Source organism: Acomys russatus, chromosome 20, assembly GCF_903995435.1.
Source record: "Acomys russatus chromosome 20, mAcoRus1.1, whole genome shotgun sequence".
NCBI lineage: Eukaryota > Metazoa > Chordata > Mammalia > Rodentia > Muridae > Acomys > Acomys russatus.
In genome coordinates, this window is record NC_067156.1 from 47,608,861 (window position 1) to 47,627,096 (window position 18,236).

Here is an 18,236-nt window from a genome sequence, read left to right on the forward strand (position 1 = left end):
GAAGCCTTCTAGGCCTCCTGACGAACATGGAGCCTACCCTGCTGTCCATTGCTATAGACACGGTGGTTCCTGCCATGTCCAGAACAAAGTTCTGACTGGCCCTTATCTTTATTATATTTCCACCATTATGCATGTGTGGCACTCTTCCCACTGGGCTGGGCACTTCCTAGGGCAAGGACTGTGTGCTTCCCAGGCCCAGCCATGCCTGCCACATAAGAGCACAGTCTGAATGAAAAGCCTGAACTGAAAGCGTCCAAATGGTTCAGAAAGTGGGCAGATAGCATTTCTTCAGCTTCAGACTTGCCTTGGGGGTCATGCGTGATCTGCTATGTTTTAAAGGTGACCTTGTTGGGGGGGCGACTACAGAATAGAGAGGAGACACACAACCATGAAAAAGGATGATGGTGATTAAACTTTTTTTTAAAAAATTCCTTTAATGCTATGTATGATTCTTATAAATTGTTTAAAAGGGGAAAATTTATTCCTGAAGCTGCATCCAAGAGATCCCACTCCATTAACCCCTGTCCAGCTGTGAGTTCCCTATGGTCTGGGGGCTCCCAAGGTGTGATGAACAGCCTGTGGGGAGATGGGCATGAACAGGTATGTGGACCCTGTCTGAGTCAACCCTGAGAGGCTTCCCTTCCATCCACAGGCCTCCCTGAAGTACCAGGGAGGGAGCAAGTTCTGCCTCAAGATCAGTGGCCAATTGCTCTGTCCTGATGCCTTTGTGATCACCTCCAGGCTGGGCAGGGCCAGAGCATGGGGTGCTAGGGCAGGTGGAGGGAAGGCTGCAGGAGGAGACAGGTGAGACATATATCCTTGTGTGTCATACGGGAGTCTACACTGACTCTTCTCTCCAAGGCGAGTCCGGTCCATGCAGCAGCCTCCCACCTCACTCTGAACACTTGGAGGAGGAGGAGGTGGAGCCTCAACCTTGTCTTGCCAGCTTGTTGAGCCCTCTGGATCTTGAGATGTCTCCAGGTGATTGAGAGCTCTCACTGGGGCTCCCCAGCACCCCGTGGCCTAGAACACAAGAGGTCCTCATGCAACAGGGTCCTCACACAGCCCAGCTGAGGGGAGACAGGGAGTGGGCAAGATACTTGTCCCAGGTAGGCAAATTGTCCACAGTGACCCCAAAGGTCAGCAACAGGGATGGAACTCAGAATAGGCTCCTTGGGCCCCAGCAAAGCCAGGTGCCCATCATTCAAATCCCTAGATCCCTGGGCCCCAGATTGGAAGAGGCTAAGATAGAAACTCCTCCTTGACAGGCACTGGGGAGGGGTTGGCCAGAAGGCCTGCATTGGTGGAGCACAGACTACCCAGGGGTGGCCCTGATGGTGTGGGGGTGCCATCCAGGGGCAGGGGCAGCTGTGTGGGAGGCAGCGGGGGCGGCTGCTGTTGCTGCTTCTTCTTGTTCACTTTGCGCTCCTTGGCCCGACGGTTCTGGAACCAGATCTTTACCTGTGGGATTGCAGAGAATTTGTGCAGCTGGTGTTAGGAGGGAGCTGTGTTGGGGGAGAGGTGGTCTGTATGGTCCACTTCCTGCTCCAGCCAAGGCCCTAGGGACTAAAACACATTCTCCCTGTGCCCAGACACCCTTCTCTGTAACCTCCTTCCTCCCTTTTCCAAGGCCCCATTACTCCAGAGCCCCTGTGTCCTGTGACCGCCCTTCCTTTGTATCTGAATAGCACTGATCACTGCCCACTGTAGCCTGTGTGTGTGTGTGTGTGTGTGTGTGTGTGTGTAGCGATGTGGGGGTTTAGTTGGTGCTGTGGCAGTGGTCCAGTGTGTAGTATTGTGGCAGTAGTCTAGAGACAATCTCTCTGTTCTCTTTTTGTGTGCTCTGTCCCTGCATGGCAGCCTGAAAGCTCGACTCTGGGCCCTGCTACTTGAACTGAGGTGGAGGACCCACATACCTGCCGCTCTGTGAGCCCCAAGTTAGCAGCCAACTCCGACTTGCGTCGGATGGTGATGTACCGGCTGTAGTGGAACTCCTTTTCCAGTTCCAGACGCTGGTGGTCTGTATAGACCACACGGTACTTGTCCTTGGTCCGAGTCTTACCTGAGGAGCAGAAGGGGCAATGAGGGAAGGTGAGTGTGGTGGAATGCTCAAGAAGGGCCAGGCAGCCCCTGGGAGGAAGCGGATGACAAGGCTGCCATGTCAGCTGTGAAGGGTGAGGCTTCAGGAGACCCCCTGATTGTTCACTCAGAAGACCTCAGAGCTGTGTGGCAACAAACTCTCCAAGATCTGACACCCTGACAGACATACATGCAGGCAAAACACCAATGCACATTAAAAAACAAAACAAAACCAGATACACAGCTGGGCGTGGTATCTAGTGCACACCTTTAATCCCAGCACTTGGGAGGCAGAGGCAGGTGGATCTCTGTAAGTTTGAGGCCAGCCTGATCTACAAATATGGTCCAGGACAGCTAAGGCTACACAGAGAAACCCTGTCTCAAAACCCCAAACAAAAGAAAACTCTCCAGATGGTTTTGACTCAGGGGTCCCCAGACCATAACATCTGAGCACCAGTGTCATGAAGGGGACACCTGGCTGGTGAGGGTAGACTGAGACTAAAGGGGCTTGACAGACAACCTCCCTCTTGTGCAGGGAAGACACAATGATGGAGGGAAAGTACCCTGGGCTTGGGGCGGGGGTGGAGGGTATTCCCCAGTTCTATTTAATGCTAGCCCAAAGTAAGACAGAAAGGCCCAGGGCTGCTGGTAGATCTGTGGTCTGCTAGCTGCCCAGAAGGACACCCAGGACACCATGCCCTACTCTAGGGTTGCACTGGGGGCCAGAGGCTGAGTGGCCCGAGCTGTCCACACTTTCTTCTATGTCTAGGGACAGGCCAGCAGTGACTCCACTGGAGAAACCTAGCTCTTATCTCAGGCTACACGGTGTGGTGGGCAGGGAACAAAATGAAAAGTCCCTGCTTGGATGCTAGGGACGGAGGCAGAAAAAAAGGAAATAAAAAATGGAAAGTGTTTGCTTTGTTCGCTGGCAAATATTTTGAGGAAAAGAAAGAAGACAAAGAATTTGGCAGTGGGGAGGGGTGGGGCTTCGAACAGAGTGGTGATAGCTGAGTCAGATGGCAGGCACCTAGTCACTTGAATCTAGGAATTCATGTCCTTCCTTCCTTCTTTCCTTCCTTCTTTCCTTCCTTCCTTCCTTTTTCAGAGATAGGGTTTCTCTGTGTAGCCTCGGCTGTCTTGGACTCGCTTTGTAGATCAGGCTGGCCTCAAACTCAGAGAGATCTGCCTGCCTCTGCCTCCCCAAGTGCTAGGATTACAGGTGTGCACCACCATGCCCAGCTGAATCCAGGAATTCAAAACCACCCTGGGGAACATAGTGGAACCCCTGTCTCAAAAAAAAAAAAAAAAAAAAAAAAAATCAAATATTTAACACAGTAGCTGTTGAAGCCCAACTGAAAGAGAAAAAGCATGCAGAGACCTAGAGAAACAGAAGCTAGTGGAGTGAACATGGAGTGTAAACATGTCTGAGAGTGGACAAGGAAGCTGGTGGGACAAAAGTGCAAGGAGCAAAGGGGATGAGGCAGATGCCAAGGGAAAGGGCTTAGGTTTTACTCTGTCTGGAATGGGAGCCACTGCAGAGCTCTCTAAGCAGAGGGGGCACGTGGTCTGCTGCAGGCTTTCATGTTTTTCTGGCTGCTGTGTGGAAAGTTGGGGTCGGAGGGCAGGAAGAAGAGGTACAGGGAGAACTGCCACGTCTTAGGACAAGAGAGTGATGACTTGGCTTTTAGACGGTGCTGCCTGGGCCAGGAGCTAGACTTAAGTCCTGTCTGAGGTTATAAACATTGGGGTTGTCTTTGGAGCTTAGCTTGGGGGGGTTGTCTGGGGCAAGTATTACGGTACAAGGCCCGGGTGGACATCAGCTTTCTCTATAAGAAGCTAAACCCATGGGTAAACTAGAAGGTGCATGCTGACAGCAGGCAGGCACACACCAGGCACAACGGATCTTGCTGTAACCCTGAAAGCCCTCCTGCCAAGTGCCCACAAACAGCCTGTCTCCCCCATGCCACTGCACTAAAGACCTGCATCTGGCCCCATCTCCACCCATCCATCCCACACAGCTTGGCAGGACAGACCTAGGCTCTTCTCCAGCCAGTGGGGAATAGGAGACCACAGCTGTTCCTAGGCAGCTTCTCCCTGGTTTTCTGCCAGAGCAGTGGAAGCACACTGGCCACTTCCAGATGTACCAAGTTCACAGTACCACCTGACAGCAGAGATAGAGCACAAGACAGCCAACAGCTTCGGCCAGGCCTGGTTAGAGGAGGGGCTGAGGGAGAGGCTGCTGAGGCCTTGGCTCCAGATGGGGGCTCCTCCTTGACCTAGAAAAGTCAATGTTGGCTCAGAAACAGCTCTGCCTGAGGCTACTACCACCACAGCACACTAGGGTCACTAGCTAGAGCTAGGGGTCTTGGGATTTCAGTCCCTTGCCATCTTACAGATGAAGAGGCCATCATGGTTCAAGGTGGTCATGTGGCTGCTGGAGGTCTAACTAAGAGGCCTGAGAGTTCCTCCAGGAGTTTCCAATTGCAACTGTGGGTCACAAGTGTTCCATGTTAACTGTGGATGCAGCCTTACACATCTTCAGATTATGACGTAATGTAATAATGTCTAAAGGTTAGATACTCCTGCTAGATTAAGTCCACCCTCCCTGCGGAGTCAGGGTCACAAGAGGGCAAGTGGGTACACATGTGCTCATGCCTTACCTTCTACTCTAGAGCTCTCTCTGCTGCCTCCAATGCACAACTCCCATCTCACCGTCCTTAGGTACCACTGAGCTGCCCAATATCCTAAATGCTGACAATAGAAGCTCACAGAGCCGGTCATGCCTCTGTGTCCATCCCCTGGAATGGAGCGTCAGACCATGGCAAGGGTAGACTGGGAAGCCTGGGCTGAGGTTGAGGGTCTTGGGCTGGGATTTTGAAATGCCAGGGAGACTCCCTAGCTGTCTCCAAGAGGATGGCTGGGCAACAGATGGAGCTCTGCTTGCAGTTTTTCCCTTAATACTTAGCTTGCTTGGCCTCTGTCTGTCTCATCTCTGCGTCTGTCCCCCACTCCTCGTGGTAAGCAGTAGGGACCTACAATAGTCCTTTACAGGTGGCAGCCAGGGCACAGAAAGCTGTGCACTGAGGCCATCAGCTTGGTATTGAACCTAGAGGAGAGCACTCTGATCTCCAGCTGGCTCTGCCGAATGGAGACTAGACAGACTCAGGGTCTGCTGGGTCAGTGGAGCCCTAGTCTGTAGGCCTGGAGAGGAGTTGATAGGATTGGGAACCAACCAGCCAACTTCTATCTAGTCCAGCTGCTTAAATTAATCTAGTCCAGATTGATTCTAGGACTAGGAAAACAGCCTGACAGTGAACAAAATGTTTGATTAACTGGATGGCCCAGAAACCAAGGACTCCCACATACTGTCCGGGGTGAGCACTAACTGGAGCGCCCTCCTAGAGGCCCAACTATGCACAGAGCTGTGGGCCCTAAGCTCTACTTCTACGACAGAATCTCAGACAACCGCCCACGGTTCTGAATGTCACTACCAGCACAAGAAAAACAGTGTCCATGTCTATGAGTAGGGAGCCACTCAACTAAGACACGGACCGCCCATGGAGAGGATCACTGAGCAAGCGTTAAGACACGGGGTGCTGTAAGGAAAGCCTGCTACCAGGCTGGGGAGATGGCTCTCTGCAGAGCATGAGGGCTGAGTCAGGTCCTTACCACTCATGAGAAAGCCACTTATGGTGGCTCCCATGCCCGTAATCCCAGTTATGGGGGTGTAGGGTGGAGACGAGTGAATCCCTGGGCTCACTGACCAGCTAGTGTAGCTGAAATGGTTAGCTCTGGATTCAGTGAGAAGCCCTGCCTCAAAAAACAATTTGGAGGGCAATAGAGAAAGCTACTCAGTGTCTCCACATGGCCAAGTACAGGTGAACACATCTGTTTATGAACTCACACACACACACACACACACACACACACACACACTCACAAATACATAATTTTTTTAAATGTGAAACCTAAAAAGCCTGCCATAATGCCAGGAGGTGGTGGTGTACGCCTTTAATACCAGAACTCAGGAGGCAGAGTGAGTTCCAGGATAGTCTGAGCTGCACAGAGAAAACCTGTCTCAAAGAAACAAATCAAAACAGCCTGCCAAAAAAAAAAAAAACAGCCTGCCAAACGTCATCATATTTGTGTAACTTTAGATAGCATATAACTTTATGGTTTTAGACTTAGTTTTGGTTTTGTTGTTTCTAAAGATATGTACAAGAAGCCAACAACAGAAGCGCCACCTCCGGGAAGGCAAGTGGAGGTAGAAAGCCATAGGGAGGAGAGGGTCTTCAGGGTCTCAGTTTTTACTGTGCTGGGATTGACCCCAGGGCCTCATCATAGTTACGTGAGCATTCTACCATAAGGACATACCCCAGCTCCTTTTGTGCTTTTTAAACCTCGAGACAGCGTTACCCAGGTAAACCCTGACTTCACATTGTAGCCCAGGCAGTTCTTGAACTTGAAAGCTTCTGCCTTGGCCTCTTGTGTGTGGGGTTGCAGATCTAAACCACCAGGCCTGCCTTCTAATTTATTTTTTCTTAATAAAGATAGGGTCTCCAGCACAAGGTAGCCTTGAACTCACTACGCAGCTTTAAACTCCTGATCCTGTGTGTACCCCTGCCTTATGCTGAGAATCGAAGCCAGGGTTCTGTGCATGCTAAGACTTTACTGAGTACATTCCAAGCCCCAGAGCTCTATTTTTATTTACTGTTTGACTGTTTGAGAACTTCATACATGGCCCCAATGGATTTTGGTCTCATATCCAGGCCTGTGTTGTCCCTCCGGCTCCCCTAGGATTGAGTCTCTCCTTCCCAAGTTCATCTGCCCAGCTCCCTCCTCTTCTTCCTCTTCCTTTTCCTGTAACCTAGAATTCACTTATCATTGTTTGCATGCCCATGGGCGTGGGGTCATCCACGGAAGCATGGACAACCTACAGTGGCCACACCAACAAGAAATGACTCCTTTCCCCAGCAGCCATCAACTTTCCACCAGGGGTGGGGCCTTGTGAGCCTTTCCCCCATCCTTGGAAACTGTATTTTCAGTGACAGTCAGGAACCCTGCGTTCCACAGCTCTAGACAGAACTGTGTCCTCCCTGATAAGCTTTTGTGAGCACCTGTGTCCCCTCTGGAAGCCAGAGAGGAAAGGCAAGGTGGTGCATGAGCGGAACAGAGCAGGGAGGGAGGCCAGGGTGAATGATTTACAGGCCCCTGGGACACTGGGGCTAAGGGGGAAGTTCAGGCTCCTGTAACAGGTGTCTGATGAGGGGCCAGCCACTCCCAGACAAAGGATGAGTGATTTCTAGGCAAGATGCCAGTGAAACTAGGTAAGGGGGAGAAGATGCAGACTTTCAGGGCCGAGCGCAGTGGGGAGAACCTCAGCCGAGTCAGCTAAGTGAAAGGTTTGCCCTCTGCTCTGGTTCTGTCACACACAGGTGGAATGTCTCATCCTTGTGGAACAGGTTGTCACAAGAGGCATGGAGTGGAACCCCACATCTCTAAAGTATGTGCAGTTCAAGGTCCAGGGAAGCCAACGGGCAGCCAGCTCTCAGTGCCTGGCCCTTAGCCTCAGTACTCCTGGTGAGCTGTCCTGCAAGTCCTGGTCCCCAGATTTGCAGTGGGTTAAGGCTGACCATGGCTCCTGGGGTTTGTCCTTGGTCAGCTCTCCAGGTGTCTCTGATATGCGGTTGTTTGAACAAGGAGGAACTCTAGGGATGGTCAGGGCACCTACATGTCAGGGTGGTTGAGGATCATCTTCCCACCTCTCTGAGCCCCATTTTCTTTATCTGTAATATGGAGATATCTAACCATTAAGGACGCCACTGTAGCCATGGGCCAAACACATTGTGTATGTGCCTCAACAACACATGGGATGGTTTAATGTAAACTGTTGTTGGTCTGTTTGTTCGTGTGGTTGGTTGGTTGTTTTGGATTTTTGGTTGTTTTGTTGTTTGAGACAGGGTTTCTCTGTCTAACAGCCCTGGCTGTCCTAGAACTTGCTTTGTAGACCAGGCTGTCCTCAAACTCACAGAGAGATCTGCCTGCCTTGGCCTCCCAAGTGCTGGGGTTAAAGGTGTGGACCACCATGACTGGCTGAGTTTCCAATTTCTTTTTGTTGTTGTTTTGGTTTGGTTTTCAAGACAGGGTTTCTCTGTGTAGCCCTAGCTGTCCTAGACTCGCTTTGTAGACCAGGCTGGTCTCGAACTCACAGCGATCTGCCTGCCTCTGCCTCCTGAGATTAAAGGCGTGTGCCACCAACCTGGCTTCCAATTTTTTTAAAAAAAATGAACATTGGTGTTTTGTCTGCAAGTATGTCTGTGTGAGGGTGTCAGATCTCGGAGTTACAGACAGTAGTGAGCTGCCATGTGGGTACTGGAAATTGAACCCAGATTCTCTGGAGGATCAGTCAGTGCTCTTAACCACTGAGCCATCTCTCCAGCCCCTGTATATCCAGTTTTACATACAAAAACTAGGGCTAATTGAGGCTTATCTACCAAACAAGACTATCTAAGGCTAGGGAGATGGTTTAGGAAAGGTGTTTACTGCCAAGCCTAAGGACATGAATTCTATCCCTGGGACCTACAAGGCCCAAACAAATGTAGTTAAACATGATTTAAAAGCTAGGGCTATTTGTTCTCAGAAACACAGTAGAACCTATTACACAGAAGACTGTTTCCCACAGTCCTCTGCAGGCGTGGGGTGTACAGGAGCATGGGAAGGGCCCCTTGTGCAATACCCGGCATACGGCAGGTACACAGATAGGGAGGGATAGGGCCCACTCTTTCACAGCGGTGGTGGGGTGGCCCCCTGTAGGAATGCCAGGAAACAGGGCTGTGTCCTAGCAGTATGCTGGATTTGTAAGGTTCCTTCCAACTTGGAAGCAGAAGGCTCCCAATGTTTGTTGACTCTTAGATTGTGTTTGTTATTGTTGCTGAAATAACAACTCTAAGGCTGATTTCCCAGTCTGAGAGCCTAGACAACAGGCCTGCCCAGCTGGAAGACAGGGATAGAGTTTTGGTGGCCTGTACTGTGGCCCTCATCCAGCCCAGGACAGACAAGAGCCTGGCCTCTGCACCAAGATAAACTGACTCCCAGAAAGTCAAGTGCTGTCTAGGTCAGCCCTTACATCTGGGTTTGTGGCTCCAAGGGCTGGCTAGCTCTCATTATCAGTACATGGGCCTCAAGTCCAGCCCAGACCATCTGTGATCTCTCACTGGGTGGGCCACCTCAAGTGGCTGTATATTAAGATGCCACCCCCCACCCACCCACCCAAGCATATACACACACATGCATGTATGAAAGTTTGTTAAAAATACCTATTGCTTGGTTCTTTCCAGGTCTGGGACTTTCTCTCCCATTTTGGTGTGTGTGTGTGTGTGTGTGTGTGTGTGTGTGTGTTTGTCTGAGGATCAAGCCCAGCTCTGTCTCTCAGCTACACCACTGTCTTTAGCAAGCTCCAGCTGGAGTGTTCTTAAGCAAGACCCTTATCTGTGGGTCTCAGTCTCTCCTGATGAGGAATGGGTGTCAGCACCAGGGTACGGAACCCAGAACTTCCTATACATGAGGTGCTTTTTCCATTGAACTATAACAGACCACAGGGCCTCTATGCTCAAGTATTGTGCAACTCACTGCTCACCCACTACCCAGGTACATGCAAAGGGAGGGCACACCAACATACCCTCCAGCCCAGTAGAGCAGGGAGCAATGGCCTGCCCACCTAAGTCTGTGGTGCCTGTTTGGGGCATGCTTAGGGAAGGTGGGAAAGGAAGCCATTGGGTCCCACTTCAAAACAGGTCCAGAAACGTCACTGGGTCATGTGATGAGGACAGCTGCCAAGCCAAGGAACAAAGAGAAGGAAAGAAAGATGGAGGGGAGTCAAAGGTAGTTGGAGGACCAACTAGAAGACAGCTTCCTAGCCAACCCCTGAGCACCATTGGCCAGTGCCTTTCCCAGGCCTTGTGGAGACTGAGGGAGAGCACAAGAGACTAGGTTTTGGTGTGGGTGATTTGTGCCAGTGCTGCCCCTGACTCTTAGTAGGATCCCCTTCTCCATTCTGTGCCTCCACGTCCCTATCTACCGAGGGAAAACTGGATGGACAAGATTAGGGTGGACATCTTTTGTATAGAAAAGATAGATGAAAAGGAAGAATTGCAAGTATGCTGAGCATACACATAGCTTTAATATAAGACCCTTGGGGAGGGGGGCTGGAGAGATGGCTCAGAGGTTAAGAGCACTGGCTGCTCTTCCAGAGGTCCTGAGTTCAATTCCCAGCACTCACATGGCAACTCACAACCATCTATAATGAGATCTGGTGCCCTCTTCTGGCATGTAGGTGTACATGCTGGCAGAGCACTGTATACCTAATTTTAAAAGACCCCTGGGGTGTCATCCAGATTAACGTGAGAGAGCTACCAAAAAGTAACAGGGTACCAGCACCCCTGCGGTATTAGCTCTCTGCTCTCTACCAAGACCTGCAAAGGGTAGGTACTCGCTAAGGACCCAAACCTAGCACCAAGACAGAGAGCCGGGAGGTGGCCAGTCTGTATCCTTACCGGAAGAACCAGACAGGTGTTTGAGCTTCTTTAGGTCCCCTCCCTGTAGAGCACACAGAAGAGATGTGAAGACAGTTTGTAAAGGGCAAAGAACTATGGACCCCAAAAAAGAAGAACTGATCTATTTGCAGAAGAGGATGCTGGAGCACTCCCTTGGGAATAGGAGGAATGTTGCCTGATGAGAAGTCAAATGCCAATGAACACCCTGGAGTGTGGAGAACTGATTAGGCCACCGGTTACCGTGCAGTCTCAATCTGAGCCTGTTTCCCCCATCTGTGTCACCTGTGGCAGGGTCTCTGCGGCAGTAGTTGCAGCCCTGCCCATCCTCAGGATCCAGGGAGCCTTTCTGGAGCTACAGGGTTTCCTGCTGAGCCCACCATGTGTCCTTTGTTGTCTGAGGGGCAACTACCGACTATCCTGTCATGGTACCTCACCCAGGCCCTGGAGGGACAATGAAGTTGGCAGGGGTGGGTTAAGCATAGCCAAGTGTGAGGAAACCAGGGGCCTCCTGAACCACCTTCTCTTCCCTCTCAGAGTCATCTATCATAACCACACACCCTGAGGCCCTCAAGCCGTGTGTGTATCTTGACCGCCATATCTTCCTTGAGACCCACAACCAGACCTGGCTTTGGGAGGAACTTTAGAGTCTTGGGCTGGAGAGACAAGCTCAGAGGTTGAGAGCATTGGCTGCTCTTCTAGAGGGCTGGGTTGATTCCCAGCACCCATGTGGTGTGGTGGCTCACAACCATTTGTAAGTCTAGTTCCAGGGGATCCGATGTTCCTTTCTGGTCTCCACAGGTACCAGGGCCACATGTGGGATACAGACATAAACACAAGCAAATCATTCATGCACATAAAACAATAATTTTTAAAGTTTAGGGTTTGATGGTCCTGAAAGTCTTCACGTAGATTGGCCGTGCACTGCTGGTCTGTCCCCAGGTAAGCCACTAGAGCCCTTTTGTCATTGTTTTTATTTGTTTTCCTTGTCACATTAACCAGATTCTAAGTGCTCGACCACTGTATGCTCTGGTGGCTGGCTGCTGGACAGTCCAGATCTGGTGCACTTCCCCAGTGACAAGAAGTTCTATGAGACCCCCACTGCTCTGCCCACTGGGGACCAGGAACCCAAGCTACCCAGCTCACCCCACAGCAGAGTGTACACTGCTGCAGCTCCTGCCAATCTCATGTTTCCAAGGTTATTCTACAAAGACCCTCAGCCCAGTGCACAGCTCCGTCCCTTCAGCCCATGGCTCAGCCTCTAAGGCAGCCTTTCCTACCTGTCACTACTGCCTCCTCATCCTTCCCTTAGCCTCAAAGCCAGTTAGTTGAGAAGCATCCCAGTCCCAGGCCAGTATGGCTGCATTTGAAGAGGGGCTGAGCACACACACCTGGAAGTGTGTGGGAGACACCAGCTCATTTCGTCCTGACTATGCCAAATGCTTAGCACTGATCTGGTCCCTGCTCCTGTGACAGGACATGCGAAAAGCAAGCACGCCAATCAAGCAACTACCAACTGATCAGGAGTGCAGAGGACCATGAATAAGGAGCCGAGGCTGGGCTATGATGGTTGGAGGGAGATCTCTTGGAGGGAGTGGCATACAGTCCGCAAGACCTGAAGGTTGAGAAGGAAGCTTCCATGTCACATATGGGGAACAATATTCCAGAGAGAGAGAAAAACACTTCCGCAAAGACCCTCAGATGGGGGGTGGTTAGAGCGGGGAGCTGAGTACCAGGTCCCTGGGGGTAGCTGATGCCACCTTTGTTCAGCCATAGTGCCCATCACCCAACAGAATCTTCAGCACAGAACAGAACACCATTGCCTGACTTCCTGGAAGAATGGATGCAGAGAAGAAGAGATGGAGTAGGGGGAGGTACAAGCTGTGGTTGGAGGACTAACAACCTCTGGCTGAGGGGTCTGGGTTTTATTTCAGAGCCCAGGCAGGCATGAGGGTAGCAAGCACAGAGTGGCAAGCTCACGCTTCTCCACTCTGCTCATGCAAAGATGAGGGCTAAGGAGAGACACAGGGAAAGGGTAGTAAAACATGGCAGTGACTCTGACTCCAGATGCTATGGCTGCTTGTGAATCCCAGGAGCTCAAGGCCTGTCCAGGAAGAGGCCTTCCTTCCCAAAGCTGGTCCCTGCTGCTAACAAAGCTGTCTAGTCTGAGGCTCTAAGCACAAGATCTGCTGGGGGAAAGAAGGGACACGTTCCACAACTCCTGCCACTTTCTAAGTAGGTCATTCCCAGCTACATCTGAGAGCTGAGGTGTCAGGTGCAGCTTCTGCTACAGGGAAAGCCAGCTTTTTAAAAAGTCCTCCCTGCAGAGCCTATTCTCCTTCTCTCACTCTCCTTTCCTCCCACCTCACCCAGCTCCTTCCTGCTGGCCTCTTTGTCCTTACCTGGGTGGGCACTGGCTGGAGAGCATGCAGCAGAGGGGCGATCTGGGGCTGGGTCCTTGAGATTGTTGCTTTGGTTGACAAACCCAAGACAGGCTGTGTGGGTCCTGGTTGGAACCGTATGCCACCATACCCTAGTTGTGTGAGCTCAGGCAGGCCACATGGCCTCTCTAAGCCTCTTTAATTCTATCTGTAAAATGTGTCCAATAATAGGCCCTTTCATCCCTTGAGGCAGTTAAGAGACCTAAGTAAAGTGGCCCAGAAGGTCTTTGCACAGCGCCTGCATGATGTGCCCCTACTATGTGCAAAGCAGGGCAGGAAGGCATTGATTAAGACTGGCCCTTGGGATTACAGATAGCAAGTGAAAGGAATAATGACCTAATCAAAGCAGATAAGGCTAGGGGTCATTAGTAGGTTATAACTGTCCTTCACTCCAAGGGCAGCACTCGGAGTGGGAAGAATCAAGGAGGGTTTCCTAGAAGAGGCAGCCTTTGAACTGGTAAAGATACAGTAGAGGGAAGAAAAGGCAGGGCAGATAAAGGGCTCAGGAGGTACATGCAGAAAGTTGTGAGTTTAGGCCTGTTCACACCTGCCAAGAACTGTCACTGGGCATCAGCTACCTGCAGTGCTGCGCTGTGCTTCATAAGCACCAATTATCCAAGTTAGGGGCCCAGAGAAAAGGCTCAGTGGCTAAAAGCTTCTGCTACTCAAGTCTTGACAACCTGAGTTTGATTCCTTGAGCGGAAGGAGAGAACCAACTCTATGGAGTTGTCCTCTGAATGCCACACGTGCTGTGACATGCAACTTCCAGAACTGATAAGTAGAATTCTTTAAAACAATAACATCAACAAAGATAACCAAAAGGCTGGGTGGTGGTTGTGCACACCTTTAATCCCAGCATTAGGGAAGCAGGGGCAGAGGATCTCTGAGTTTGAGGCTAGCCTGGCCTATAGAGTGAATTCCAAGGCAGCCAGGGCTACATAGAGAAACCTTGTCTCAGAAAACTATGAAGAAGAAGAAGAGGAGGAGGAGAAGGAAGAATTAGAAAAGAAAGAGGAAAAGGAAGAAAAGGAGGAGGGAGAGGAAGAGGAACAGGAGAAGGAAGAGGAGGAAGAGGAACAGGAGGAGGAGGAAGAGGAGGCCGAAGAGGAAGAGGAGAAGGAGGAAGAAGAGGAGGAGAAAGAATCCAGGTTGATGTGCCTCTGGCTATGTAGCATCTTAGAAAATTGCATTTCCAGAGCTAAGTCTCCCAAGCCTCACCTTAAAGAGTCTCCAATAGTCTCTGGGCTTCTAAGCAAACTACTGGGAGAGTGTCCTCAGCAAAGAATTGGTCTGTAGATGCCACAGAAACAGGGCATCCAGAAATGGGGACCCAGGGGTTGCTCTTAAGCAGCAATGTGCCCTAATAAAGGAAGCCTGGCAGTGGTTCAGAAGGTAGGTTCAAAAGGTACTCATGAAAGGTCAGAAGTGCCTGGCAGTGGTGGCCCACACCTTTAATCCCAGCACTCGGGAGGCAGAGGTAGGCAGATTTCTGTGAGTTCAAGGCCAGCCTGGTCTACAAAGTAAGTCCAGGACAGCCAAGGCTACACAGAGAAAAACAAAACAAAACAGAACAAAAAAACAAAGAAAACAACAACAACAAAAAGAAAACAAGTTGGAATTTGTCAGAGGTCTTAAGGGCACCCAGTAGAAATCATCAGAGGGAGTGGCGGAGGAGCATCTGATTTGGGGACCACAGAGGACCTCTCATTTAGCCACATACTGAAGGGGGACAAGGAGCCAGGCATGTAGAGTCAGAGGGAAGAGGGGGAAAATGTGTACATGGACCTGAAGCAAGACTTCCTGGCCTGAAGCATTAAAAGAGGGCTGGGTGCTGGAGCATAGTGGCCGGGAGGGGGGGAGGTGCTGGGGGGCGGTCAAGAGGTGGGTGGGAGCCAAGCATTGGTGCTACAGAGTCTCACAGCCTTGAGGAAGCAGGGTGCTGTTCAGCCTAAATGATATTGGAAACCTCTCTCTCCTCATCAGGGCATCTGTTCTTCATCTGACCAATGCAGATACTCTAGACTGTCAGGAGCGCAAAGGAACGAAGAAAGGTAGCAGGCTGAACACTGTGTTGCCAGTGTCAGTGGGGATACACAGTGAACTTCCCTAAGCTGTCCCAGCCAACAGCACTGCACAAGAGCCACCTCTGGAAACCTGTGCCTTTAGTGCTCAGAAGGAGAAACTGAGTCAAAGAGGAGGAGGGGAAGGGCTGTATACCTTTCCCCCAGCTCCCACTCTGCCCTACTTCAGGAGCATTGGTGAGAGTCACATGGCTTAAACAGACCAGAAGGCCCAGACTCCTGCATCCTCAACCAAATGTGTCTACTCTGGCTCCTGAGAATCCCCTTCCTGGAGCCTCAGGAACCCAAGCCTGCTAAGAGGAAAAACCCTTTTGCCTTTGGGCATGCACAGCCTCATCTATATGCAGAAAACAGTCTATCTGTGACAGGTGCCCAAGAGTGAAGCTGGGCTTGGAAGTTCATGCCCAAAGGTAAATGGGGTCTGTGTGACCTCAAACGTCACCCAAGCTGGCAGACGCTCCATTACCCGACTTACCCACTCCTTCCTACTCACACCACTTCATAGTGCCAGCCTTTCTCCAGGGCTCTCCCTGAGGGGAACCTCTTCATCCCTCTCCCGAGTCACCTGACCAACAGGAAGCGGCTAGTGAAAGATGGGAAAGGTGCCTTCCTTCCTAGGCCTCCATGTCAGACTACAGGCTGCTGGACGAAGGGCCCTCTCCTGTCATCCAATGTAAAGCTGCCATCCCCCTTCACAAACAAGGCTTCAGAGTGACCCCCCAAACACACACCATCTAACACCAAAGGATGGAACATTTTCTCCATCAGCTTTTTCAAGGCTCTTCTGTAGCTTGACGCAGGATACAAACCACCACGCAACCTCTTACTGTGCTTTCTTTCATTGACCATAAAACACAGGCCCAGAAAAGGTGGCTCATCCATCACCAAAACAGACACACAAGGAGTAGAACACAGGTACAGTGCTCAGGATGCCTCACCAGTTCCTGGCTGTGGCCTTGGGCCAGCATTTGTCTTCTTTGTACCCTAGTTTTCTCACCTTCCAAACACAGGGAAGATCATACCCACAGCAGTATCTAATGCGCGAGTTCCATATCATCATTGGCTGCTCTTACTCAAGGCACAGAAGGTGAGTGGCCCTGCCTTGCCCCTCGAATATCTCTGCAGACAGACAGGAGATTCTGTATCCCTTGCACTTCTAAGGAGGGGTGTGACTACAACCAAGGCCTGCAGCTGGGCATCAAACCCTCCCGGGGCAGCTGCCCAGGGGAGTAAATGGGTGTATGTGGGAGAAATGGACGGAAGGGAGAGGAGGTGGAGGAAGTCTCAGGCCCTGCTCCCAGCTGGGGGAAGGGAAGGAGGGGCTGGACATCAAAGGGTAGGCAGGCCAGCTTCCCGCCCTCAAGGCCAGGTGGCCTTTGTCAGGACAGGCCAAACACAATCTGGACAATGAGATGCCCTGTTCACTTTCCTGCCAACAGGAGTCACTACTGAGCTACAGCAAGAGCAGTTACATGACAAAGGGGGGGGGGGGGACACCCATAAAGGTCAGGCTGTCGTCATTAAGCTGAGCCTTTGTCCAGCCCCTTCCCCTGCCTTTGAAGAGGGTGGATCAGAGAGGCCTGCCCGGGGGCAGCAGCTTCACAGACTAAGGAACCAAATAGCAGCCACCTTCCCAATTGCTCCTTCTGCCCCTCCCCCGGGGTCAAGAGTTCAGGGAGAGTCCTGGGGAGGCTAGGTAGGAACCCCCTATGTCAATGTAACCAAAGGGGACTTTGTCAACGTAAGGATAGGATCCTATCTCTTCCTAGGATAGGGAGCTAATTGGTCCCAGAGAGGAAGGAGATCCGTGTTCCCACAGCAGTTGGTGCTTGGGTGTGTGTATGTGGCGAGGTTAGGGCTGTAAGAAGCTCGGAAGACCACCAGTGCCAGTGCTGCTGCGGAGACTTGGCATCTGGCCTTCCAGTTCCGGCCTTGTCACTTACATAGACCCATGTCCCCTTTTTGCGGGGTAGCAGTTTCTCCAGCTATATACAAGGGTTTTCAGTTGGGTTACTCGAAAGTCTCAAAGCCCAGAGATCAAGATGGGCAAAACAAAATGATTCTCCTGGGTTGTGGTCTTGGGCCACACTCTAGAGAAGCCAATCAGGGCTAGGACAGAGGTCAAAGAGAGGGCGGCCTGGGCCTTCGGGCACCTGCCAGGGCCAGGAGCCCATCTGTAGGCTCAGGCAGGAGAAGGGTCCTTACCGTTGCCACCGCCGCCTGCGACCGCCACGCTGCGCCTCATCCATTCGTAGGGTGTCCTCCTTTGAGCTCCAGGCGAGGACGGTGCGCCCGGGCCGCCGAGGGTCTGCGCCAGGATGTTGGGACCAGGCCCGGGAGGCGCTGGCACCGGGCTAAAGTCCGGAGGGGGCCCGAAGGCCAGCGGGGCCGGGCTGGCGGCGGGGACCGCGGGCCCCGGGCCATAGGCAGCTGCCCAGTCGTCCTTGGGTGCAGGAAAGGGCGCAGCCCATGTCGGAGGGGGTGCGGGCGCCTGCTCCACGTGCGTGTAACCCGCGAAGTCTGAGTACTGAGGGGGTGCCGGCGCCGGGCCGGGGGGCGCGTAGGCCGGAGGGCCCAGGCCGAGGCTGGAGGGTCTGGCAGGGCCCGGGTACACCGGGGAGTCCTTGTCCAGCACATAGCCCACGTACATGGTGACCGCAGGGTTCCCCGCGCATGCTGGGCCCTGGAGCCGCCGCGCCGGCCGGCCGCCCCGACGACCAGCGACTGCTCACCTGGACCCGCGGCCGCCGCCGCGCCCGCCCCACCCCGGCCTTTTATAGCCGCGGGCTGTCCGCGGCCCCAGCCGGGCGGCTTTGCATTTCAAAGCGGGGAGAAGCCTCGGGGCCGCGAATCAAAGGGGGAAGCCCGTCGGGCGAGGGGGTTCAAAAGGAGACAAATTGCCGCCCTAAGCGGGAGGTGGATGGGCTAGTGGGCTGGGGACCCAGAGGGCGCGGCCTGGATGAAGATCCAGGCACTCCTCCTTCGGTGGTCTTGGGGACCTCCCCACCACCGGGTTACAGGTGGAGAAACTGGCTCCCTGGGGCGGGGGTTTGGGAGGGGGGAACGTAGGTCAGCCTCACACAGCA

The 18,236-nt window shown here is 52.3% G+C and overlaps 1 protein-coding gene across 1 annotated transcript; it reads right to left on the reverse strand.

Moving 5' to 3' along the window:
* Positions 1-435: 435 nt before the first annotated feature.
* On the reverse strand, positions 436-17,800 carry Cdx1 (caudal type homeobox 1). The gene is made up of 3 exons (XM_051163300.1): positions 17,356-17,800; positions 1,917-2,062; positions 436-1,461 (listed from the first exon to the last, which is right to left on the reverse strand). Exons 1-3 carry the CDS (start codon positions 17,798-17,800, stop codon positions 1,243-1,245), a joined length of 810 nt encoding a protein of 269 aa, XP_051019257.1. The 3' UTR covers positions 436-1,242.
* Positions 17,801-18,236: the final 436 nt, after the last annotated feature.

Bases quoted from the DNA above. Each gene is read 5' to 3' on its own strand.
- Cdx1 (XM_051163300.1), bottom strand. From the start codon at position 17,800: ATGTACGTGGGCTATGTGCTGGACAAGGACTCCCCGGTGTACCCGGGC. The intron at 2,063-17,355 runs GTAAGGACCCTT...TCTGCTCCTCAG, and splicing joins CGCAGGCGGCGGTGGCAACG to GTAAGACTCGGACCAAGGAC. The intron at 1,462-1,916 runs GTATGTGGGTCC...GCAATCCCACAG, and splicing joins TGGGGCTCACAGAGCGGCAG to GTAAAGATCTGGTTCCAGAA.